We start from the raw sequence: 26,077 nt of genomic DNA, 5'->3' as shown, positions 1-26,077 counted from the left end.
GAGTAAGTCTTTTAATGAAGAACAAGCTAATGTTTTTGAATGCTTTGTCATAATTCTTATACAAACTCATGCCAAAGCTTTTACACTCCCTTTTTCTGTAGGCAGCCTACAGATGTCTGCGTGGCTGATAATCCCAGAGCAGGACTAAACCCCTGACTAACCAAGGCAATGCAGCAAGTAGAAATGAGCTATATAGAACAGGGTTGCTGTGCCTAGCTATACTGAAAGGAACCCCCCTTCCCTCTTGGAGGCCATTAATAAGCTTTTTCTTTTCCCCCATTACCTCATGAAAGTAGATATTGCACGATTCTTCGTTCTTCTGCATCTACTGTGATTCCTGCATCTGTGGTGTGTTTTGCATCTGGAAGGGCAGAACCATGGCTGCGTATATCCGGAAGCATCCCCTGGAGATTCCTCCACCATCTGAAAAGGACTGGCTAAAGGAAGACGAGGAAGATTTCTTCCTGCAAGATCCTGACCGAAAGCGTGATGCGTTGCCTCAGCCCTTCAGGATGATCAACAAACTGGTGATGCTGGTTTTTGAGAATGCTATGGAAATCATTGAAAGAAGGGATATGCTCCGAGAAGTGCAAAAACTAAAGGTCCAGCCCACAAAATGCTTTCCTACAGCTGAATTCCAGGTACAGAGCCCCTCACAGTAGAGATAGCATTAGTCACCATAGCAGTTTTTCTAGAAAATGTCCATTCAGTAGATTTTGCATTCTTTTCATCACCTTCCTCACAATCCACCACCATCTCACTGATTCGCTTCAAAAGGCTGCAGCTTCTAAGCTTGTCTGACAGGTTCTGCTTCCCACCCAGCTATCACACCTCTCTGAAAAGAGAGAAGCAGATATTAAACAGCCTTAAATTCACCTTCTGCTTCCCAGGGTGGCTCCGCCCTTGTTTGCCGAGGAGAAGGTAATTAGCCAGTAGCATATAAATGGGCAAACTCAGCTCTGTGTTATGGTGAATACCCTAATGCGAGTGTTGTGAGCAGAAGGGCAGCGCTGCCTTCCGCATCATTATGTGGAGGTATCCAGGAGAATACGCTGGTATCTGCTGGTCTTCTGCGATTGCCCTTCTGCATCCCATTGCAACTCTGCATTAGCGGTGGGAGGGTTGAGTGCCACTGAGTTCTTCACTTTTAAAGCCCCTTCTGTTTATCAGAAGGGGAGAAGTGGGAGCAAACTTTCTCGTTCCCAACACAGAGCAATCTCTATGACAGACGTGACAGCCCCTCCCCCCGCTCTTCTGATGAAAGCTCATACAAAAATTTTTGCCTTGTAGAATAAATCAGCATTTTCTGTTGGTGAAAGGCTAGGAGTATATTGCTAGAATGACTGATGTATCCTCCACTGGGGAAGTGGTTGGGTACGCACATCTTTTCCCTTTCTTGATAGGTAACTGGAAACGCCAATTGCCTCGCAGTGTCTGGAAAATACGTCTTTGTTGGTCTGTCCGTGGGTCTGGCTGCCTTCAAGGTGTCTGACTGTAAGGAGGTCTGTGCTTGGGATACAGTCAAGACGGAGATTTGTGCTATCCATGCTTCGGATTTAGAGAATGAGTGCCATGTCCTGCTTGCTGTGGATGAAATGGGTTAGTGTGACATGGATTTCCTTGACCTAGCTGGGGATGGCTGTGCTCTGAAGCTGAAGAGTTGGCAGCTGCATTATGGAAGAGCACTAAATCAGGAGGAACGTTAGAATGGCTGACAGGTTTCCTAGAAAGCTCTGCAAGGAGAATGATGGATAACAGATTGTAGGGTGACAGAGTGGACATAGGGCCTTGTGATTAGTAGAGGGTGTGGGTTTGGTGTCCTCTCTGGAGCAGCAGAGGCAGGTGCAGAGCTGAGAGTGAAGTGCAGTAAATTTTAGGAACACCTTGGACCAGACAGAAAGAACCATTGCTAGGTATGACCTCCTGCACGTGCTTTGTTTCAGCACCTGTAATTGCACAGCCCTGTGGTAAATAGGTTAGTTTGTTGATTCATCTGAAACCTATCAATTTTGGTGGAGATACTTTTCAAACTCTCTTATCCATCTCTATGTACAGTTGAGTGTGTGCAGCTGCTGGCATAAGGAAGCCAGCAAAAGTTTAGTGCTGGAAGCAGTGGGATATTCTTCCTTGAGTCCAGGAAAAAATGTAGTCCTGTTCACTCTCCTGCACATGTTGTGACAGCCATCTTCCAAGAGCATGGCTACCATCTGTTCACTTTTCCTATTACTTTTGTATTTCTATTCCAGGGCTCGTCTGGCTCTTCTGCTTTCACAAGGAAAGCTTCCTACTCATTAAAATCCTAAATGAAATGGTAAGTTAATTCCATAGAGACTGAGCAAAGGCTGGTAAGTAATCCATCATGAGGAGTACTAATTGCCCTCAGGAATTTCTGTCACAGGCAGCAGCACTCCAAGAGCGCTGCCCAATATTTATTCCTGTTCTTCCAACAATCTGTTTGGCCTGTTGAGAACTGTGAAAGGCCATGGAGCTCTCTGAATCAGTGATCTTGTTTGATGCCAGCCCATTTTTTTTTTTTGGCAGGAGGATATCAGCAAGCGAAGTGCTTGTGTGGAAGTGATGCTGTCCCCGGGAGGTGATTACGCAGGAATCCTGCTGCAAGGCAAGTGCAGGAACATGGTGTGTTGGGTGATGGCTGTTGTGTTCTAGCAGAAGGGCCAGCAGCAATGCTTTTAAAATGCTCAAAGTGTTCTGTGTTCCCAAGGATCCTGTTCTTAAGTCTCCCTGTCCCTCCTCCAGCTTAGAGAGCTGCTCCTCCCACACTCTGTTCTCTCCAAAAGGCCTGATGTGGATCAGGACTCTGTTCTCTCCAAAAGGCCTGATGTGGATCAGGACTGATCCCAAAAATGAGCTGTCTGGAACTGGTCAGTGCAGTTCCCCACTCCCAGAAGGCGCAGTGAAAGCAGATTTCCTGCTGCTCTCCAGAAGTATCAAACTCGGTTCTTCCTCTGGTTCTCTATGGCTCACTGTTACACTGGAAATATGTACCCCTGAAGAATTTTCTCTGCAGACAAGCCAGACAGCATAGAGACAGTGTCTCTAAAAACACTACAACCAACTCATTGCTACAACATTCTTCTGCTTCATGGCAGCTGCCTTTGTCAGCCCATTTGCTGTGAGCAGGTTTTCTGAACCCCTGTTTGGTGGAATCTGTCTGGACATAGGCTGAGAACGAGATCTGTATCATCCCCAGAGAATCAGTGTGAGACCACGTCTCACTTTCTACTTTACCTCAGAGGTTACAGGTCAAATTCTTTGACTGAATTCAAATTCTGCTTCATGAGATTTGTTTGGTGGATGTTGGACCTTGAGGATGTGAGCTGGAGGCTGAGTTGTCAGTCTCAGTCAAGCATGTGAAGCCTTAAGTGGGAGGAGAGGTGAGCTGCATGGAGTTCACAGGGATTTTATATTTCAAAAAATATCCAAATCTTGTTTTAAGGATATGAGATTAACAGAGGCTGCTTACTTGAAAGACCTTTTCTCCTCATTTCCAATTGCTCAACATGGTTTCCCAATGCAGACAGCACAAAAGCTTGGCTGGAGATCTACCGATTGCCTAAGGATTCCTGGCTGAAGGAGATGGAAAAGAACCCAGGAGCTGCAGCAGGGCTGGCTTGCAGGAAGAGGAGGTCAAGCTGGACATCTGTGGTACAAAACAGTTCCATATCCCACTGTGCTATTTTTTCTTACACCCTTTTGCCTACAGGTCTTTCCCCGAGCCTTGTTTCTGCAGACAGTGACATCAAGATACAGGCTGAACAAGTCTGTCGGCCCAGAGGGATGGAGTATACATCTCTACAGCTGTTACAGCTACCCATCCCACATTTCACAAGGACTTTTTATTATTGGGACATGTGTACTCTCCCAAGACAGGCTTTCCAGCGAGGTTCCCTTGGTCCCGGGGCTAGCTTTCCTGCTGCCTCTCCCTGAAACTGGCAACTCCTTTCCCAGCAGTATTGCCCCATCTGAGGAGGCCCTGTGTAAGGGTATTCCCACAGCGCTTCTCCCTTATGTTACTGGGGGAAGGTGAACGAGTGGGAATAGGACCTGATACCTCCACTTGGGAGTCTGGTCCTGAATCAGGGTTCCATGTTTTAGGCTATCTACAAGAGGAGTCTGGTGGGGTCATAGTGAACCTGCCTGAGCAGGGCAGGGTCTCTGCCTGTTTGCACTAACCACTGTCACCTCTGGTTCTTTGTCAGAAAAGTCTGGAGCTGCATGGGGACAGATCTGCAGAGATGGTAACTGGCCTCAATGAATACCCTGAGCTTTTATGGGGAATTTTAAATGCTGAGTCAGTGCTTAACCCTCTCCTGTATCGCTTTGACCCTGATAGATTTCACCTCTCGACACACAGGCACCTTCTGCCCTGTACCTCCAGCTAACTCAGAGATACCTGCCTCATAACTCCTCCCTTCTCCTTCAGCAGAGTCTTTCCTGGCCATTTAAGAGGGAGCTGCTTCTCAGCCCTGTCTTCAGGACAAACATCCCCCCTTAACTTGGCCAAGCCAAAAGCAAACACCCAGGGATTCCCTCTTTGCTGATTCCATGTAAACTGCCCAAGTTCCTGTCTCTTCCTTCTCAGGCTTGGTCGATTATTTAGCCAGACCTTTTCTATTTAGCCAACATGTCAATGTATTTGGGTGGGGTGGTGGTGGGGACACACTGGTGCTAGTCTCCTGTTAGGATTGTCCATTCCCAGCCAAGAACATATGTGACCTTCTCCAGTTTTGGGTGCTCTGACATAAAATCTGGTTCTTGTATTCAGCAACACGCTGCAACCTGCTTCTTTTTTATTCTTCTTTTTTCTTTTTCTTTTTTTCCTGAGCCCTGCTGTGCCCCACACAGGCCTGTGGGCAGACAGGTTAGTAAAATCAGAAGTGGATGTTATTTAGGGCACGAAGACAGGAGGTGTCTGGGCAGGACAACCTTTGTAATATTGTTGAGAACGTAGTGACTTCCCTCAAGCTTCTGTGTTTTAGCCTGAAGAATGAGCCTAAACCCAGTATCTCCTAGGCATTGTCAGTCAAGCTTTGCATACACTTTTGGAAGCGTTTGATTTCAATGAACAGGTGAAAAGTTGGCAGCGTAGGGCACAACACAGTTCTCAGGCTGACATTTTTCTGTTGCAGGAGTCTCCTGTGTCTGCAAACAAAGCTGATGCAAAGCTGAGTCTCCCAGTGCTGCTGCTGAAAGTGAAGCCACCCAAACCCATTACAGGTCAGGACCGATTCTCTACTTGCAACCTGCAGCCTCCTTCGGGTGGCAAAGGAATCATGGCCCTTATGACTACAGAACGGGTCAGAAAGTTTCAGTAATGTGCTCCCTGGTCCCTTCCTGACCTGTCTTTGTAGTTACATGTAATCCTCTAGTGGGAATTGCTTCTTACCCAACCATCTCACATCACCTTTGTTAGCACAAAATACTTCAGTGTGTCTTGAAGTGGGTGTCATACACCCTCGGCTTCATTGTCACCAGAGAGGGAGGAGGTTGTTTCCTAGATCCTAGCAACCTGACAGCACCCCTAGGAATTCATAGGAAAATGCTGAGGATGGGGAGAGAGCAGACCTCACGGTCTGTCTGAGGGAAACTCAGGGACAATGCCACAGAAAGGCAAGGTGAACTGAGTCCTCAGATGACTTGCCCTAGTCCCTGCCTTCAAATACTGGAAAATGGGCTAGTGATATGGAAAGTCGCACAAAATATATTCTTAATGTTGAAATATTTCTACCAGGAAGATGCAGTGTTTCTCTCTTCAAGACAATGCCACCTTGAAGGAGGCCTTGAGCACTCCATGGCATCTGCTCCTCCAGGGCTGTGCCTTTTCCCTTTGTGTTCCCAATCCAGGCAGTAGTTTTAAAAGCCCTTTGGATGCCTTGAAGAAAGTGGATGATGGCAGCATGCTTGGCTTGGGGTACAATCACCTAATCAAGGACTCCCAGTGGGAGAAGCAGGAAGCAATCTTCCGCAGCACTTATCGGGAGTATCTGGAGGCGGAGGGTGAGAAAGAGAGCAAGGAGGAGATCACCAGGTGAGTGGGAGCATGAACCAGAATTTCAGTCTATGAGACTTCAACACAGGGCACTTTTCAAGTATAGATGGAAGGCTCTGTCTTAGCTTTGTCTCATTCATCCCAAGGCTTCACGGCAGGGGACTAGAGCCATTCCAGGTATTGTTGCAGTGCTGCCTATTTATCAAGGCCTTTCTTTTACATATATCTCTTACTTCCTTTTTTTCAGACATGCTACTTTTCATTTTCTCCTGCCTAGCCGGATCCTACAGGTGGGACCTGAAATGAAAGTACAGCCAGGTAATCCAAATGGGCAAAAAGCTGTTAACCTATGAAGCACATCATTGCATGACACTGAGCTCCAGTTAGAGCTCAGGGGCTCTGGCTTGAATTCACTATATAAATTCCATCTCCCAAGGACATAAGCCTGGATAAAGTGTCAGCCCTAAGATTTATAAGTCAATCACAGAAACTTAACTCCATAGTTTAAAAAACCCAAACTTACCTCCTCCCCCCCCGAAAACACCAAAAAAGATGAGGGGGCACATAGGCAAGATAAAAATAACAGACAAGGGGAGAGTTTCTTGTGGTGTACTTTCTGTGCGAGCAGAGTTTCTACATGTCCTGTCAGGGAAACCATGAGAGCTCTAATGAGAGCTTTCTCATGGTATTTTGGTGTCCTGGATTGTTCCTTTCTTTGTCCCCAATCTCCTTCTCTCTTTTGTTGTCCCCTTCTCTGTACCAGATGTTCCAGCTGGCATCAGTGTGCACTGGGATGGAAGCCACAATCTCTGCTTGTACTTACTTAACCGTCCACTCAGGGAGAAAGTGGGTAAGAAAGTCTTTCTTTCCCTGGCAGAGCACTCTGTGGGGAGTATTCAGTGGCCAGTGGCTGTCATTTGGTCAGATCTTCATGATTCAGGGAAATGAGGAATGGGGAGGAGAGCTGCCCCATATGTTGTAGGTTAGGATGGATTGTAGGGCTCCATATTGCACAGGCTTCCAGTATTTTGAGTGAAGCCACTCTGGCAGGAGACCCCAGAATAGTGCATGTTCTATTGGGAAACTGGAAGCTGGTACCATGAAAGAGAATGCTCTGCCCCTTCTTACACTTATCTCTCTTAATGTCCTTCTGTTTAGATTCTGATCCAAAACCGGATGTTGTGTGGCCATGTGCAGCTCCAATTGCATGCTCGGCTGTCAGCTCCTGCGCCAGGTACCTGGCGCTGGCATGTGAAGATGCAACAATAACTATTTGGGATAAACAGCTAGGTGAGCTTGCCCTTTGTGACTGTGTATTTGGATCACAGTGGATAAATTGCTCCCTTCCCTAGGAGTTTGAGACTCTGACTTCATGTTGAACAGGGGACTGGCAGTGAGTTTACAAGCAAATCTGAAAATCGTTTGGACTCCCTTCTTCATGGGATGCTTGGCCAGAAGTTGCAATGCAGTGTGACTGCCTTAGCTCTGACAGAACCATTCCCATCCACAGCAATGGGGGGCTGTGAACTACTGCAGTGAGGACTGATGCCCATCTTGCCCTGAGGCTGCCAGACAGCCACAGCTTTGCCACTGCACCCTCAGGTCATCTTTGAGGCTGTTGTGGCATCACAGTCTAGGCTGCCATCAGTGCTAGTGTCATCCTGCCATGATGCAGGGATTCTCGTGGCAGAAGAGTCTTCTGCCATCAGGATTGTTCTGGTGGCTGCTGCCTCTGAGCAGGCCACAGTCCAAGCTAAACTTTCCTTGGACAAATTGCCAGTTCCTTTTTTTTCATAAACTGCTAACTTCCTCCACCCCTCCCTATTTCCCCAGGATACCCACTGTCTGTGACTGCGATTCTAGAGGAACGTCTTATCCGTAGTATCCACTTCCTGAGGAGTTCTGCAGCTGCCAGCAATGAGACACCTTGTCCTGGTGCAGATCCTGCCTGTCCCATTGTGCAGCTTCTAGTGCTATGTACAGACAGCTCTTTCTATTTGGTGAAAGCACCCAGGGCTGGGAAGTCCAGCATCGCGCTTCTGGCAGACAGGTGAGGTAGACTCTTATAGATCTCACTCCAGCCAAAGAAACCATGTGGTATAGTGGTCAGGTCCAGCAGGGAGCCTCAGATTTCTGTGGGGTAGAGAACTTTCTACTGCTTTCGCTCAGATAGCTCTGCCATGCTGCTGTCAGCAGCAAGTGTGCTTTTGCTAGGAGTCAGTTCCAGTGCTAAAATCCAATGGTTATGGCCAGAATCAGGGGTGTTTCTGGGTTCTTCTGTGCACTAGAACACAAGTGCTTGTAGCACTTCCCCAGGGCTGATGTTCAGCTAGCTGGGTTTCTGCCAGGTAGCTGGGGCAATTTGTTCTTCTCTCTTCTGCTCTTGCCAAGGTAACTTCCCCCTAGAGTCAGAATAAGCTTTTCTTGCTATATTTCTATCCATTTTATGTTCACTTATCCCCTTGGTTTGAGGAGAAGGGTCAGCTTTGGGGAAGCTGCTGCTCTGAAGGCTGTGCTTTCATGCCTCTATGACAGGCAGGGTATTTGTATCTCCAATATAGTTCCTAGGCAGGTATGCACAGTGATGGGCCTCAGGGGTTCCTGCCCAGGAGAAGGCAGGCTTTGTCTCCATAGGGAAGTGGCTTGGCTGGAAGTTTATGCCAGCCCGTGTGCCACAAACTGCCATTGTCATTATTACAGCCTCTCAGTACATGCCAGGTACATGAAACAGTAGCATAAGTCTGAGTCTGTTTTACAGGCCTGAAGATCCAAATCTTGCTGTCAGCGCAGTGGTGCCTGTCCTGGCATTCCCCAGTGCTGTGAGTATTACTGCCATCTCACTTTAAGAGAGCACAGGTCCAGCTGGCCTAGGATCCTGTTTCCAGTAATGGCTGCAACTGGGTGCCTAGGAGATAAAGAACAGGGCAGTCAGATATGGTACTGCCCTCACATCCTTTCTCAGCCTCCAATTATTTTTCGCTTGGGGACTTCCTGCACCAGTTACAGGTCTGTATGTGGCTGGTAACTCTCAATGGATTTTTTCTTCCATGATCTTACTCAATATCCCCTTGCACCCATGTCCTCTAACGACCACTGAGGTGAGAAGCACTGGAGGCTCTTTGTACAGGGACATGTCCATCTGCAAAGATGAGAGGGTCCAGGCACGAAGCTTCGGGCATCAGGGTTGAATATGAGAGGGCATCATGGTGAGGAGTTGCAAGCACAAGACCTTTCAAGTGGCCTCAGAAAATTTTAAGGCATGGGGAGAAAAGGACTAAAAGCTGCCTGCCAGACTCAGCCATGCAGAAGGTTGGATCTAGTTCACTTCTAAACTGCCCTGCTGCCCTTTTCCAATCCCAACCTGCAGCAGTTCCAATCCAAGTTCCCTGCATAGCTTGTTCTTGATCTGCTGTGGCCCAGTGACTACTGGGCAGGCAAAGAAACCAGCATCATAGTTGGGGATGTGAAGTCCTGAATGTCGTTCCAGGAAATGCTTTTCATTTCTTTTACATCTATTTCTAAGTGTCAACTTGCTATTTCAGGCCCTCTTCTTCTCCTGGGGTGGCACAGTGTCCCTGCTGAACACTGCCACATCGCAGATTGTTTACTGCTTCAGTACTCCACCTTCTCATGCTGTAGCATCCCCCTGGCAGCCAGTGTTCATAGTGGACAGTGTGAACTGGTGCTTGCTGCTTCGAGGTGGGTAGCACCTTGGAGTGGTCTTAGATACATGGTCACTGGGAGCATTCAGCTGCGCACTGACCCTTGATAGTTCTTATTGGATGACTCCTGATGCAATAGCCCACTGTTCTTGTTTCTGTCTAGGAGATCATCATCAGCAGGCAGATGCATTGGCACAGAGCAGAGCCAGTCACAGCACCATCTTCCTTTTTGACTTCAACTCCTATCCACTGAAGGAGGCTTTTCCAAAGGAACCAGATTTGCCTCTCAAATCCTTGCAGAACCTGCCATGGATTGAGAGATGTAACATTTTCTTACGTGATAGGTAAGGTTTTCCTTCTGCAGGATAGGTAAGTGCATCTGCATTATTATAAGCTGTGGTGTTGCTCAGGTCCATGCGAGGTCTCACTCTGGGGCTTCTGGGTGGTTCTGTATGCTGTGACATATTTATGTCTGGTTAAGGTTGATGTTCAGGTTGGTGTCATTCCTGACAGCCACCCAGAACCCTTCCTCCTCTCCCTTCTGTCCTTTGTAGAAGCACTTAACAGCTGTAAGCCAGGATGCCTGGGGCAGGCTTGTCATTCCAGGTAGAGAGGGCTTGCTAGTTCTAATGTGCTTTTGTGCAACACAGATTGTGCAAGCTTGTGAGGTAATACGATCCTCACTTAAGTGTCTGCGTCTTCCTTTTGATCCCAGAGCCAGGCAGAGCTGGGATCTCATTGTACGTTGCTCCTCCCCTCCATTCCTAGGTTCATTTGATGTTCAAGTGGATCTGTGTTGAAGGTTTCTCTGTTTCAGAAGGTCGCCAGCACTCTCAGGCCGAGGTTGCAGTCAGAATTTAGCTGCTGCATTGAGTTCATACCGTCACTAGATGGCAATGTGACATCTCTTATTGGGTGACCTTTTCCTTGACTTAATTTTGGGAACCTGTATCCAGATCCGTGTCAATAATACTCTGTTTGTTCTTTTCACTATGCCTTAATTCTCCAATTCGAAATGGAACAGGTGGTGCAGGTATGACCTGGTAGCCTTCCCTAATTCCTTGTCTCTAGGGTGAATCCTACAGTGTTGTCTGGCTAGTTAAGTGCAGAAAAGTTTCATCCTATGCTACCAGCCACCAGTTCTGTCTCTTCTTCTCATAAAGCCAGAGAGGAGACTCTTGTTTGTCTTATACCAGAAAAAATTCGGAGACATCACCTCCAGGGATACCTTGCTCCCTGGGTACTGAGAGCTGAAGCCGGAGCAGAGCAAATACAACTGCAGTGAGACCCGTGTCTGCAGAGGCTAAGAGGCAAAGAGAAATATGGAGGTCATTGCTGTCAAGAGCAGTAAACTTGAGTACTGAGTAGCATGAGGGAATCACTGAGGTTTTTTGGACACAAGAAGTCTGAACTGCTTAATTTGTTGTGAGCCCCAGGGAACCTTGGGGGAACGAGGCTAAGGTTGTCTGAGGACTGGGGGAATGGCAGGGACTGTTTTAACAACTCTTTTCTTCCCTCGTTAGGCAGAAGAGCCTGCTGGGACTCAGGGAGCAGTCACTTGAGTACTGGAGTCAGCTGCAGGCACAAGCAGCTGCCATGGACAAGGAGAGACAGAAAGTGAAGGGACAAAAGAAGCCATAAGTCAGCCTTGCATCCTGAGGGCCAAGCTCTGCACTATCACAGTCCTGCAGACCCATGATCTAGCACTGATATTTTGACAGCAACTCTGTTCAAATCTATCCTGCTGCTTTCCAGCTCGGGACAATTTATCATCTGAGATAGCTGCTTACCTGCCACTGCTCAGCCACAAGGATCTGTGCCTGGCATCTCTGTTACCTAACCCTCAGCCTGTTCCAGGAAGGGTTCAGCACCACCTCAGAGACAAACACTGCTGATTGAAGAGTCTTGGGGTAGGAAAGGCCTCTCACCAAGGTGGCCGGCCCAGCACCCATGTGGTTTAACTAAGAATTTGTGCTGGATTTCTGAGTCCTCCCAGTGACCCGGTGCATCCGAGCAATATGGTATGTTACAATGTCCCTCCTTAATAAAGCCTTTTCTCCAGTAAATGTCTCTTACTCCTCACAGGACTGGCATTTTATCAGTCTCTGATGTTCTGTCCTTCTGTTGCTGGGGCTCACCCGTGTGTCTCATGTTCTGCTCTGACACAGATGGGCAGGCACCAGCATCCTTGTGCTTAGCAAGAGACCTGGTCTTTTCAAACCAGGCAGCAAATCAGCCATGAAGGAGGCATCCTCCAGAGCAAAGCAGGGCCAAGCAGCAGTGACACTGCAGGACATGTCAGCATGTCAGGCCTGACCTAGGCTGTTCCTCAGTCTAGTTATTTCTTTTGACTTCAAAGCAGGCAGCTTTGGGATAAGACTACTTAGGAACTGAAGTCTGCAAATGTGCAGACAAGCTCGCTGGGTTAAGGTCAGGCTAGAACTGGTGTTAGACCTAAGTATTGATGTCACTGAGGAGCCAGGACAGAAGGTGGGGTGTTCATCAGGGCTGTGCTGAACTGAAGACAGGCCAGGAGCATGGCCAACATGTTGATCAAAGGCCATAAAAAGCTGAAGCATCCCTCCTGCAGGCAATACAGGACAAAAAACTAGCAGAGGCAGTGCAAGGCCAAGCACCTATGTATTTGTTTCTTACAGCAGAAGTGTATTGTTAGTAGCTTGCCCTGTATACTTGGCAGACAGGGCAAAAAACTACGCAGGCTCTCTGGTCAGTATTTTCAGGCCTGTTGTCCCATGGGAGACTGGCAGCATCTAGACATTAGCTGCAGAGTTTGATTACTCAGTTGGGGGCTAACAGCATAACTGCATTTTGCATTGGTCATCTTTGTTACTCTTCAGGCAGTCAGGGGCCCTCTGGAACCTGAGGGGCTTTAGGGGAGGTGACCCAAAACATCCACTGACAAGCATAGTGAACATATGCTTTCTTGAGCATAAAATCCATGAGAAAGCCTCAGTCTTTTTACAACTGATTTTGCTTCCAAGATGACTGCCTAATCCACAAAGTACCTGACAAATCTTCCAGCAAGTACTCCAATGTGTGCATGAATGAGCTGTATTTTTTCCAGGTCTCCCTCTAATGACTCCCCCAAAGGTTCAGTAAAGCATCAATGCAGGGTGCCAGGGATTCAGCACAGACTGAGCTATGTGGACTCTCCCATGCCATGGTCCCATTTCAGTTTTTCATAGAAAGTTGGATTGAGTTTTGATGAGAGGTCTCAGCTCATCCTCTGGAAATAAAGTCAACCAGTCTGTTGTGGGGAAAGGGCAGAAGCATTCCACTTGTTTCACAGTTTCAGATGCCTGGTTTTGCTCTGGAGAAGTTCAAGCTATTTGAATTAAACCTTCCAATTTGCTACCTTTGTGAAGGGCTTTGAGGGCCACAGCAAAGCCTTTTGTGCTGTCATTTTCCATCTGCCACAGATTACAGCTTCACAGCTCATCTGATTGTTATGGATATTGATACTGGGTTGTGTGAGCACTTGCCAGCTGCTTTAGTGCAAAGTCAAGCAGGTTATCTCAAACCACCTTCAATGCCTATTTAAACTGAGCCACCTGGTTCAGCACTGAAGTGAACAAGGAACAATCCTTGATCCTTTCTTCTGTTCTTGCTGTGGTGGCAGTAGCAATTATTTTGTTTCTGTGGTAGTTTAAGAAACAATGGACCTTCTGCCATAACTGGGCACAGGTGATTACTCAGGGCATGAATTCCTATTCCTACATTGCTTTCCATGCTGCAGAGAGCCAGTACAACTAATTCATGGCCCCTCAAACAGCACTGGGTCTAATTCTTGCTATTTGTGCAAATGTAAAGGGCTTGTGGATCTGTGCGCTTAATCCTACCCCATCTGCTTTCCATCGGGAAGAGGAGCAGGGCTTGCCTAGCATGAGACAAGAGGCAGAACAGAATCTGCTAAACAGTTAGATGTAGTGTGCATCCACCAGTTTGTGTGTATTCGTTTCAAGATGTGCTTGTTTGTTTGCAGTTTGAATTTGCTCTAAAATCCTAATCATGTGCTTGGCCAAGATAACCAGGAGCTGGCAGGCTCCACAGAGAAAGGAAAACAACAAGCAGCTGCAGGAGGCTGATGAAGAGCCTTTGTTTTTACTCATGACTTCAGCAGGGGACCATTTGTTTCCTGCTTCTTTGAAGGGATGTAGAAAAATTAGTATGATCAGTGTGCTGACATGTGCTTTGGTGATGGAGCTGTGTGCTGAGAACCACAGCATGTTCTGGAGAGGACCAGAGGCACCTGATTGCTTATTCCAAAGACTATGCCCTTGCTAGCTATTCTTCCATTCCTGGTCACTCCGTGAGCCCTAGGCAGCTGTAGGTCTGAGCCAGTTTGAGCTATTCTGATGCTGGAAACTATAGAAAGGCCTTGAGAGGTATCATAAATATCACCATCAAAAGATGAAACTGTAAGAATTCTGGCTAGGCCAACTCTTAGCTCAGCGCCAAGTTCAATGAACTCAGAGGTGCTACCTGGGTATAACAGGAGCAATTTGTTTAAAAAAAAAAAAATAAAAATCAGTGAGTGGATTGAGGATTGTGAGAGGGAGAGGAGCTCAGAGCCACAGAGAGGCGCTCGAGCAGCATCATTCCAGCAGAGCCAGGTTACTGCCCAGCCTTGCGGAGATGGTTTCTGTGGGAGAGGCGGCTGCTCTTTAATCTCACTAAATTATCTGCTGTTCTCTGCAATAAGCCAAATGTCATCTTACTTCTATGTCATCTTACTTCTTTGCATACTTGCTTGTGCTGTGGAAGCAGAGGAAATCAGAGGCTGATCTGATAAGATTCCCCCACTCCTGAGGGCCAGCAAAGGTTCACACTGTTTGGATGAGCCATGTCTGTGCTGTTGGAAGGAGCGTGATCCACAGAAGAGCCAAAGTGGTGTGTACTCCAGGAGCTGCACTCCTTGCATTCATGTTACTGGCCTAAATGCAACAACCCACACATCCTGTAGTGCCTCACAATGTACAACTTGAAGCCGTTCTAAGGAGGAATCTGCAAAGACCTCTGTGTGCTATCTGGGCAAGTAATGTCCCTGCAAGATACTGTGGGACATGTGGTGGTACCTAGGGCAGGGCAGTCCCAGCAAGTGCTTGCTCTGTTTGCTCTGCAAGTAGGGGCATACTTGGGTGTAGGGGCATCACAAGGCCAAGCTTCCTCCCCTGCTCTACAAATTTGTGTCTAGATATAGATCAACCAGGTACTGCATCCCATTCCTAATTGCTCAGATAGCTCTCTTGTCCAAACTAGTGTTGCCTCATTACCTCTAATGCCAGTTTCCTGTACCAGGGTGCAGTTTCTCATCTTCCTTTGAGTCCAGGCTATAGCTGTTGAGTTGTGCTGCTCAGCTAAGCTACGCAGATTAACTCTTTCAGTCTTCCCTAATGCATTGTGCCAGACGTCTCAGTCTGGTTTAATTTTGGGTTTCTGCAAAGCCCCTCAAGTTTCTGTTTCTGTTTCCTGTTTTTGTTCCAGTTTGTCATGGTCCAGTGTTTCTGGTACTGCTCTGTCTAGGACCTGGCACACTGTTCATGTGTGGTCACTCACAGGGCAAGGGGAGCCTGGTTCAGCTGGTCTTCATACCTGATTTTGCAAGAGCAGGACCATTGACTGGATGAGAAATGAACTGTGTTGTCAAGGCCAAAATACAGGAGAAAGTTGGCTGAGCCTAGCTGAGGGTGCTACAGAGATAAGAGATTTGCATGATGACTAGGGTGATGCTGTGTTTTGGCTATCGCCCCATGGATTTACAGGCACTTTACGCAGCTGAAGACAGACAGGGCTCATGCTGTGAAGAACTTGCACCCTACATAAGCCAAGTGCTGGGGCCAGGGTGTAGTGCAGCAGACTGGTCGTGCAGTAGGGGAGGATTTGTCATCGCAAGAGCCAAGTTTTCCTGTGGCACACCACACTTCCCACGGCCCCAGGAAAGTCCATGCTTTAAGAGGAGGAGAAGGTGAATAATAACTCATGTCACTGCAGGGCTGATGATGAGGCAGGAGGAAAATGTATAGTATCTGAATGGCAAATTGGCCTGGGCTGCCAAGTGTGAAACACTTTGACCACCTCGAGCGCGTCAGGCTGAACAGCTCGTTTTGTTAGAAACTTCGTGTCGGCCCACTTGAGCAAATGGCAGCTCTTCTGCATGTGGAGGGCTGGATCACTGTTGGAGGGAGAGGGAATAGGTGTGCGTTGTGAGGGGGTATGTGCAGGAGATGGAGTTCTGTAGGGGGAAAAAGCCAAGTCCCACACTGAGCAGTGAGGAAGAAACACCAATTAGGCAAGGATGAGGAACCTGCCAGTTTGCAATCCTGACCTAACAACCAATTATAGGATGATATAGCACAGTAATACAGGATAAACACTAAGTAGAGGATGTTTCTGAATTAATTCCTTTTTGAAACATGGTGATCATTTAAAAACATCCGGTATCCTAATTTTAAACTGCCTGTCATAGATGCCAGCACTGCCTGTGGTAAATGATCCTGGTGGTTAAACTACCTGTGTTGTTTGAATTTGTACCCTGTTTCTAATCCAAATAGGTCATGTTCCAGCTTCCAGTCACTGGACCTTGCTGGATCTCTGGGAGATAGAAGAGCCCACCAGGAAAGGGTGTGGTTTGTGTGGAGGGACTTAGAAGCCAGTGTATATGTGCAAAGTAAATGTAGGGACACTAAACAGTTCTCAGTGTCCATGGTGGAGCAAAGTAGTGGGTTCAGGTTAGGTATGAGGGGAAATTTGTACTGGCTGTGAGTGCAACATTAATGTAGTTTTTCTGGGGAGTCATGCAGCGCCCGTCAATGGAAGCCTTCTCAAACATCTGCCAGGAATGGCATGGTATAGACCTTGCCCTGGCCAGGGAGATGCAATAGTATATGGGGAACTCTTGAGTTCTTTCTAGCTCAAATTTCCTGTGATTCTCAATTTCTAGAACTGGAATGGTCTGGGTTCCTGAAGCCTTCCCCGTGCATTCTGCGCTCTGGTCCTTACTCTCCACGGTACTCTTAGAGTGGCAGAGGCAAATCAGAAAAGCATTTCACCCAATTCCTGGGGCAGTGCAGAGAGGCAACAGGAGGCAGACCAGGAAAAAGATTTGCAATTGCCCAAATGGGAATTGAATGATCAGTTCCATTACTAGTAGCTTTTGCCCTCTACGGCTCTCCCCCATGACAGACTCCTGGCAGAGACCGCAGCAGCGATGGTGGATGAGACAGGACTAAACAGATCTGCAAGGTTGTACGTCCCTCCTGCTTCAATAGCTCGCACCCTTCACAGTGCTACTTCACGGTGAGTAGGCAGTAGGTACTACGGTCTTGTCATCTCTTTTTTTCTCCTGGTGCTGTCTCTGGGGAAGTTCATAGTTTAGCAATTAATTTTCTTAAAAATATTTCTGCTAAAGCATTACCAGAAGGTCCCTTGGCACTGGTAAACGTTTGCAAAGGCTGAGTTGTGTTGATCAGCATTGCAGACAGGCACTCTTCCTGCAGATTAAATCAGAGCCAGTGCTGCTGAGTGGAGTAACAAGGGGTAAAGCAGGTATGAGTTATAAAAGGAGGAAACCCTGAGTTATTTGGCTTTGCTATGATCACTTTAATCAGTGGTTTTCAGAACAAGTTGTATTTTTCTTCAGTGCACATTACCAGTGTTGTAAATCATCCCTCAGGGATCAGAGAGGCTGAGGTTATTTACTCGTTGGAATCAGAGTGAACAGATAAAGATAGAGACTTACACATCTCCTTTACAAGATGAATCTGAATCAAAAGCCTTCCTCTGTATATTCTCCACCTCTTGAGGGAAAACCTGAAATCCAGATCTGGATTTTATACTTACATTGCACTATGACCACACTGATCCTAATCTTCCAGACCAGGGAAGAAAATATAGAGCCTAACTGTCATTTAGGCTAACTGTTCTGCTTGTGCACTTCCATTTAAGCCTTATCAACAGCTTCTTTACTGAACACATTAGGGCAGTCTCATTATAACATAATTATTTTCTTGAAAGACATGCATCTTGTTGCCTCATTCCAGAGCTTCCAGAGGAAAAACGCTTATACAGTCCACAGTTTGATTATCATTGTGGTGACAATTGTTTTTGCATTTAATTTTGACTTTGCTTTCATTCTTTGGGAACAGAGCAACTGCTAGAGCCCCTCTCCTTGTTTCAAAGATGCCATCCTTCAGCTAGAAATATTTAGCAAGGCACTGGAGCAACAGAACAGGCATAAAAAAGAAACATAATGAAATATAATGAATTGTTGGCGAAAAGATCAAGCAATTAATGCTTTCAGCTGTTACAGCGCAAAAAAGGCATATTCCCTCCCCCAAAGGTAGATCAAGTACTATTATGAATTCCTAAAGCCTCTTCAGAGAATTTAAATGCATCTTCCAGCTCTAAGCTGTGGACTCACGTAGCATTCCAGCAATAATGTTTTATCAAGGATGAACTGTTCCTGAACAGAATGGCCACTGAAGAGCATTTCATATGTGAGGGATTTCAATTTAGCAGGAGCTTATAGTTCTATAAGTAAGATATGTATCATTTGTTAGAAAATCAAGCATTGCCCTAAGAAGTCTGAAAAAAATCCTGTTAAGAGATTTTCAAATTTTGAGTACAAACCTGATGTTTTTTCACTTGTCTTTATTATCTAATTAGAGGCACAGGGTGAAGAATGAATAAGAACTCTAAGAAAGTAGTCTGGGTTTTTTTCTCTCAATGGAGAAATATTGCCATATTTTGTTTCATTAGTTTAAAAAAATCACAATCCTTTTCACTGAAATGGTCTTTTGAGCAAAAACTTTTTTCGGTGAGCTCCATGCACATGCTCGGTATTTTGGGAAAGAATAGAGGCGTGTTTTTTTTTTTTTTTTTAAAAAAAGAGTGATCTTGGATGTCTTTACCTTGTGATGCTCAACTAGAGTTCCTTCAAATGGACTGTTTTTATTGCCCCCAAAAGGCCTCCTTTTGTCTTTTAAGCTTTTTCAGATGAACTTAAGATATTTGCCTAGAAAATGCACTGAAGATTTGGCTGTCATTCATGTGAGGAAACAACTAAATTTTCCATTGCCCCATAAAATTTCACTGCGCTAATGCTTCAAGGGCCATTTGACTTGGACAGTTTCAATGTCCACCTGAGACTGTGAAATGAACTTCCCTGGGTCCAATTCACTCCTTGTGTGGTTACCTTGAATGTGTTGACTTCAGTGGATTTACACCAGGGAAAAAAACATTTCCTGTTTAAATAAACGGGAGGGAACTTCAGTTACCTGCAGCCACACAGCAGATTTATAAGCAAGCGGAAGGTGAGTTTTACGGGAGGACCCTCTATCTGTCCCCCAGGCATTGCATCAAGGATACATTTGCAGAGCACGTCCTTGGCCATTGGGCCTCAGTACTTCAGAGCAAGGGTCTGCTAGTGGCTCTTGGCATCTCCAGGACAAGGCAGAGCCTCATGGGCTTCACAGAATCCTTAAGGTTGGAAAAGACCTTTAAGATCGTCGAGTCCAACCATCAATGCAACACCACCATGCCCACTAAACCATGTCCCGAAGTGCCACGTCTATGCTTTTTTTGAATGCTTCCAGTGATGGTGACTCCACCACCTCCCTGAGCAGCCTGTTCCAATGTTTGGCCACTCTCTCAGTAAAGACGTTTTTCCTAATATCTAGTCTAAACCTCCCCTGCCGCAACATCGAACCAAAGCCTTTCTGCTGGAGCAGCGCGGCCACTCCAGCTCTGAAATGCAGTAGAGCAACCATTATATTTATCAGAATATCGACCTATATTTATCAGAACTCCAACATTAAGTACTGGGTGAACTGTGAGCTGAGCCCTGCGTTTGCTGCAACCCCTTGGGCAGAGCCAAGGGCCTGGGATCAGAAAAGCTGAACAGGGCTGAAATTGTGGACACATCTGCAATTGCTGTGCCTGCAGCCTGCCCTGCGAAAGCTCTGTGCTGGTGACAAATGGCTCCTGTGAACGAGACGATGCAGGCAGTGCCCAGGCAGGGGCAGGGACTGGAAACTGCCCCCACTGGCAACACGTTGCTGAGAGAGGAAGGGGGTTTTGAACTAAATCTGCTGGAGACTTGGTGGCCTTCTGGGAAGGATGCTGAAGGGGGCAGGGAGCTTTAGGGTAGTATGTTTTTCAGGAGCAAATGCCTTTTATGTAATCATTTTAGACGCCCTCTTGGCTTCAGTGCCCTCCCCATGACAGTGAGACTGATTATTTGTGCTAATGTCCTCATCTCTGGTGAACAATATTGCTGTTATATTTAATATGAGAGAGGGTTATTACAGTATTATCTAGAATGAGCCATAACCATTATAGGTTGCTCTGTATCTCAAAGCTAGTTTTAATTAAAACTGCCAATAACTTTTGAGGTCTTTGACTTCTGGAGTTGAAGCAAAGGAACAAGATGCTCAGGTGGTTTAATTTGATTGTACAACTAATTTTTGGAAGGGTGGAATCAGGTTCACTGGCAGCTGAGCCCTGCAGTTTCTATGCTATTTGTGAGAGTCCATCAGAGCCCAGCTAGGCTGGTGTTCCCAACACACGTGGATATTTAGGAGCAGGTTATCATTTCCACAGGCCCATGGAAGGAGGTGTTATTCTCCTCCACTCCACTTAACTTGATTTTATTATGAGCCAAAACTGTGGGACTTAATCTTGCCTGGGTTGCTATCTGACCAAATGCCCTGCTAGCCAGAAATGAAGAACTGGCTCCTCAACAACTGCTCAGTCTGGAGTAAATGCAGAGAGTTTTCCTGCTCCCTCCTGGGCTTCAGCAGACCTGGACATGACATCTGCTGCTCTACCAACACGTGACAGACTATGAGGACACATCTCCCTTTACCTGCAGAAAGTAGAAAAGAGCCTCACAAGTGTGATATCAAAGGACTGAAATGAACATGCAATTAGAGATCAGAGAAGCCTTCCTGCAGGAAAGTGCTAATTAGTCCGATCAGGCATTTATGAGTCTCTCTTACTCTGTGTACATCAGAGTTCAAGCTTTTGGTAGTCACAGTGAACTTGGAAAATCCATTTATATCCAACACCTGATGGCTGGTGTAAGCTACGTAATCGGTCTTCTTAGACCTGTGCCGATGACCTACACGCGATCAATACGCGAATGCAGCGGAGGTGAGCTCGGGGCCGCAGCTGGCACTGAAGGCAGCTTGCAGTTGGATACACTTGTTGGTTTGAAGCGATTCCCCCTTTTACCACGTCCCTCCTGCACCGTCTTGTCCTGTGAGACTGTGGATGTGTTTGAGAAGTTACAGGCAATGCCTGGGGCGGATTTCTAGCAGGGAGAGGGGAAAGGGACTGGGGTTTCATGCACGGTAATGCAGCTTTGTGAGGAGGGGACCACTCAACCAGAATCAAAGGGACATAATGAAGAATTAAATGACCTTTTTCTCCCACTTCCTCTGCCTGTGCTTTGTCTCCTGAATATCACCTGATACACGACAAGTTTTCTTCACTGATGTCAGTCGATGGTCGAGTTCCTCACCTCAAGAACTGATGGGTTTCACTAGCACCTCCCACGTGCCAGTACACTTAATAGTGTAATCACTACCTCCAGGAGAAAAATCATCCCAGATTTACCCTCATGGGATTTCCACTCAGATTTACAGCCCATCCCTTTCCTTGGGGTGTAGAGACAATCCTACACCACTACATGGTTTGAATAATCTGGAATCCCACCAAGTCATCCATCCCATTGCTGCAATGATATGATTAGAGGCCTTTGTAAGCAACTGTGTGTACTTTGGCTTTATTTTGGCATCTAATCAGTTCGTATTGAATCAGAATTAGCACCATAATATGAGCAAAAAGACAGCATATTTGCTTGGGAAAATAAAGGCAGGCAATGATGGTATGTGTGAGTGATAATCCTTCTTAACTGTGCCATGAAACCATTTTTCCTCAGCCTGAAACTTCAGTCTCTATTTTCTTAATAGCCAGTTCTTTCATTTTGTTCTCCTTGTTCACCTTAAAAGTTATTTACAAGATACTTCTAAAAGCGGGTGATTTAGGCTGCTCTAATGCTTGGTTTGTTTTTGTCTCATCAAATTGCCTGCTGACCTGCAAGCAGTGGCCAAATCAGACTGAAATTAAAAAGGTGGTGGAATATGCCCCAGTCTCTCCTCAATCAATACCAGTCTAAATTACTGCAAACCTGGAGCCATGGTGCATGTAATACATCATTTTGTAACCCCATAAATTGCTTTTAGCCAGTCTTTTCTGATTTCTTTTTAATGGCCTTTCAGCTAAGATCAAGCGTAGCATCGGTTTCGCATCAGCTGCGTACCCTACCCGGGGACCGTCTCACACTGGTGCTGGAATGAGCTCAGCCAAATTGTTGTAACCCCTCAGTGTTGGCCATTTTGAAGTTGCTCTGAGTTGCCTCCCCTTTGCGAATCGCATTCAGAGAGGCAGGACTTGCCTGCTGCAGGCTGTGAAGTCCTGCCCAGGGCTGGGTTCTTATCCTTGTTTTAAGAAAGGAAGGGAGGTGGAGAGAGAATGTTGGAATTAGGGATATAACCCCTGAGTTACACAGCTCCAAGGCACTAGCCCTTCCTATGGTTTCTTTTGGGCAAATGGAGCAGTTTCAATCTCCAGAGGGGACCTCCAAAAGCCGTGGTCCTGCAGACCTCTTGCCATGGCCTCCAGAGGCCATAGCTGCAATGTGTTGCCCTGGGCAGTGTGTTGTCTCCTGCTCCTGGATCAACCCTTTGCTTGCACGGAGCCATGTGAGACTCGAAGAGCAGGTGTCGAGCCTCCCCTCCTCCTGAGACGGCCCTGCGGCTTGTGCTGAGATGGAAGGTCTTCGCCATCTGCTAGCGTTGCTGGCCTGGCCTGGCCACTCTCTTCCCGGCAGGTATGTGCCTGTATCGCAAAACCCGCTGCAAGACTGGCCCCGACCTGCCTTTAGACCAGCTGCCTCCACAGCTGAACTGGAATACGATGGGCACTGAGAGCAACTTGATCCCCTCCCGTGATCCTTTCTAGAGGCTGTGTCCACAGAGTTATTTTCAAATAACTTTTAAGAGAGAAGAGTTAAGCCCAACCCAACCAGCAGCAGGACCAACACTGTATCCCTTCAAACAGGACTCTCTCTTATTGATGGCTTTCCCCATCCTCAACCCCCTTTTCTGTGGCTGGATGGAGTTTCTCGTCCGTCTTCCCCAGGGAGGTGTATTTCTGCCACCTAACAGCAAGTTGTGGTGGGAGCTCCGGGGATGCCTCTCCCCATCCACAGACCTCTTCTGCTATCAGAGCATGGCTTCAGCTCATGGCTTGATGTTAAAATCGTCCTCCTGGTCCTGTTGTTCCCTTTCTCCCTTCCTGCCCCCTTGGGATCCTCCCCAGCCCGTGCAAACACAGAGGACCTGGAAGCAGAGCTGCTCAGAGCGGTCACGTAGGGCCCCTCATCCGCCCTCAGCCGGGCAGCAAAGTCCAGCCCCTCTGCGGCCCTGGGCACGGGGGCTTTGGCATGCAAGCGCTAAATCCAGCAGTAGATGTTTCTGGGGGTCACTCTGGAGGTGCCAGCCACCTCCCCCCGTTGTACCTTTGCTGAGAGGCAGCCTGCTGTTTAGTTTAGCCATTGCACTCTTGTTGCAAATGCCACAAGAAAACCAAACTGTGCTCAACAGCAGACAAAAATGCAACTGCTTGTGCAGATAAGAGGATGAAGGACTCGGGGACAGAGCTCTAAGGGTCACACCCACCCACGCACCCTCCCTGAGACATCCATCGGCTCCCACTTGCTTCTAGCGTGACCCGCTGGGGACTGGCAGGCTCCTTTCTTCAGCAAATAGAACATAAGGAAATGGGAAAGATTTTACAGAAAAAAAAATGACAAGAAAGTAATGAGAAAGGTTTAACTTTTAGGAAGAAAAGATCATTTGTCTGTGGGTGCTTGCTGCACCGCGGGCTATGCTTGGCACTGACAGCAGCTCCTCTTCTCTTGGCTTTTCTTTTCCACTTTTCTCTAGAGATTGTCTTAAAAGAGCCATTAGGAAAGCTTGGAAGAACTATGGAAGTAGCTGTAAAGTGCAGCCTTGGTCTGTGTTGGTGCAACGTGCAAATTAAGTGATTGCCTGGGCTGGGGGACACATAATGAACTGAACTAACCATAAGATGCTTAAAATTTGTTGACTTGATCTATGCAACTTGTAACACCCTGAAATGAGAATGTAGGCTGTGTTGCTGAGAGTTCAAAACACTTTCAGATGTTCAGAGATGGTCAGAGATCAGATTTTCCTATCAGAAGCATCAACCACCCCCTCCTTCCACCAAAACACAACCTTTTTAAAAACATCTTAATAGGAAAACTATGCCTGCTATTGGAGGGCAGAAATGCAAATGTCCTATTTCAAGCTGGTGTTTCAAAATGAAAATTTCCATTTTGTCTGTTTTCCAGTTTTCCCAGGGGGGAATGCCAGCGTTTTCCCACTGGAACTGCTGGCTTCCTTTCAAATGAGTTTTAGTTCAGAAGAAAATTAATTTTTCTCTTGGGACAGTTTCAGGGTCAATCTCAAAGGAGACAAAACACTTTGGAGATGCTGGGGAAAAATGCCACGTTTCCCCTTGTGTGCCAGTGCCCCCTTTACTGCATGAGCCACTCGTATCCCTATACATAAAAGAAAGACGCAAAGGGCAGCGGGTGTGTTGGGGGAAGACATGTGCAAGCAGTGGCAGAGCAACCCACAAGTAACTGGCCTTTATTTTTCTAGGACCTTAAAATCAGATGCTACCCCAGGACAACCAAAAGCAAATCAGGGAGGGATTTCCCAGCCCTGGCTGCAAAGGGGGAGAGCGGTGTAAATGCTTTGAGGCTACTTTGAGGTTTGCTGTACTTCTGCTGCCTTTCATTAGGAGTCGACAGAAGTTTCAAGGTGACACGGAGAGGCCATTCCCGTGGCCTTTTCCTCTTGGTGGGCTTCGAGTGGATTAACGGCTGCCCAGAAGTCACCGCACTTTACAGGCGATGAAGTCCTGCGTGTGCAACCAGGATGCCGCTGGCAGCTCCGGAGGAGGGTACCACTTATCACTGTTATTCTCAGCAGGGAGTCTTAAAGCTCCTCAGATCTTCTGTAATAGAATAAAATGCACATCCAGCTGTAAACTTAATTCCTTTTCCTTCCCTCTGAACATCAGGAGTAGTGTGCTATAGGTAGGTAAGCCCTGATGCCGTTTTACATATCTTTATTTGAGACTGCAGCATTATTTAAAACTTTCTGTTAATAATAAAAAGACCTCTTAATTAACAGAGCTTGTAATAGCAACGCTGGCATACAGAGCAAAATTTGACAGGAGAAATTACTTCTGCAGAAACATAATAAGGAACTTGTGTGCAGATCACAATACTGATAGGCATAATGTACTGCATCTGTTTTCAATTTGCAGGTTTGACCTTTCACCGAAAATGAATTTTAATAGGCAATAGACTTAAATAATTGGTCTATGTTCAACTCAATACTGGAACGTGATGGCTAAGTGGTTAAAATAATTGAGGTGTACGAAAGGGTTTTTTAAAGATTTTCAGATTCAGATCAGAAGGATGATGTTTGTGGAGATGGGAGCTCAGTTCTATGGCTGTGTTATCACGAAGGCTCAGTATTCGGCCGTCACTTTGCCAACACTACTTTTTTACCTCCGGGAGCCCTCCCGGCACGGCGGCTGCCTCTCCCAGCCGCACGGCCGGGCGGCTGCCTCTCCCAGCCGCACGGGAGCAGGCTGCGGTGCTCACTCCTCCTGCTCTTGCGCGGGGGTCATGCAGGTGAGGAGGGTGCCGTGCTCTCAGGATTGCCGTGGGAGGGAGAATCCGGGTGCACACCCACCCCCGCGTCAGTCAGAGCCCCCCGTCCCGCGGGGACGCCGCTCCCAGCCCCTGCAGCTGCCCCGAGCTGGCCACACGCAGGGGCTTCGGGGCTCCGGTCCTGCAAGTGACGCCTGCGTGATCCTAGTCAGCTCACGTTTTGCACGTGCAGAGCAAACCCGTGTTTCGCAGAGCATCGTTTCTGCAATGGTCCACAAGAAGGTTCCCTTTGGTTGTAAAGCACGGCCGTTACTCTGGCTTTCATTTATCAGGCGTGGATGGGAGTAGGGGTGCCTCATCGCACCCCAGCAGCAAGCGCTGGCGGGTACGTGGTGCTGGAGACTGCGAGGGACCCGTTCTTTCTTCTGAAACTAATGCAAACGCGTTTAACCCTGCACGTTAAAAACTGGGGCTGAAAAGCACAGGGCCAGACAGCACACCGTGGGTCGAGATCACATTCTGCCCGGTGTGGCTGCTAACCGGCCGACGGAGCAGCAGTGCCGGTGCGTCGTGGGTGGCATGGGCAGAGGTGCCTCAGTGGCACACTGG

General features: G+C 47.2%; 1 protein-coding gene across 1 annotated transcript; it reads left to right on the top strand.

Annotated features, from left to right (window-relative positions):
- The first annotated feature begins 377 nt into the window (after positions 1-377).
- Positions 378-11,313, top strand: WDR93 (WD repeat domain 93). Its single transcript, XM_010292790.1, has 15 exons — positions 378-641; positions 1,404-1,599; positions 2,247-2,311; positions 2,542-2,620; positions 3,539-3,666; positions 5,151-5,238; positions 5,866-6,049; positions 6,258-6,328; positions 6,774-6,860; positions 7,169-7,300; positions 7,844-8,060; positions 8,769-8,829; positions 9,553-9,709; positions 9,836-10,016; positions 11,196-11,313. The coding sequence occupies exons 1-15, from the start codon at positions 378-380 to the stop codon at positions 11,311-11,313; spliced, it is 2,028 nt and encodes a 675-aa protein (XP_010291092.1).
- Positions 11,314-26,077: the final 14,764 nt, after the last annotated feature.

This window comes from Phaethon lepturus, unplaced genomic scaffold, assembly GCF_000687285.1.
Source record: "Phaethon lepturus isolate BGI_N335 unplaced genomic scaffold, ASM68728v1 scaffold38678, whole genome shotgun sequence".
Classification (NCBI taxonomy): Eukaryota; Metazoa; Chordata; class Aves; order Phaethontiformes; family Phaethontidae; genus Phaethon; species Phaethon lepturus.
This window is presented reverse-complemented; position numbering and strand designations above follow the sequence as displayed.

What these genes read in the sequence shown, in the direction of transcription:
- WDR93 (XM_010292790.1), top strand. Translation starts at nt 378, where the DNA reads ATGGCTGCGTATATCCGGAAGCATCCCCTGGAGATTCCTCCACCATCT. An exon ending in TTAAAATCCTAAATGAAATG is followed by an intron (nt 2,312 to 2,541) that starts GTAAGTTAATTC and finishes TTTTTTTGGCAG; the next exon opens with GAGGATATCAGCAAGCGAAG. An exon ending in CGCAGGAATCCTGCTGCAAG is followed by an intron (nt 2,621 to 3,538) that starts GCAAGTGCAGGA and finishes TTCCCAATGCAG; the next exon opens with ACAGCACAAAAGCTTGGCTG.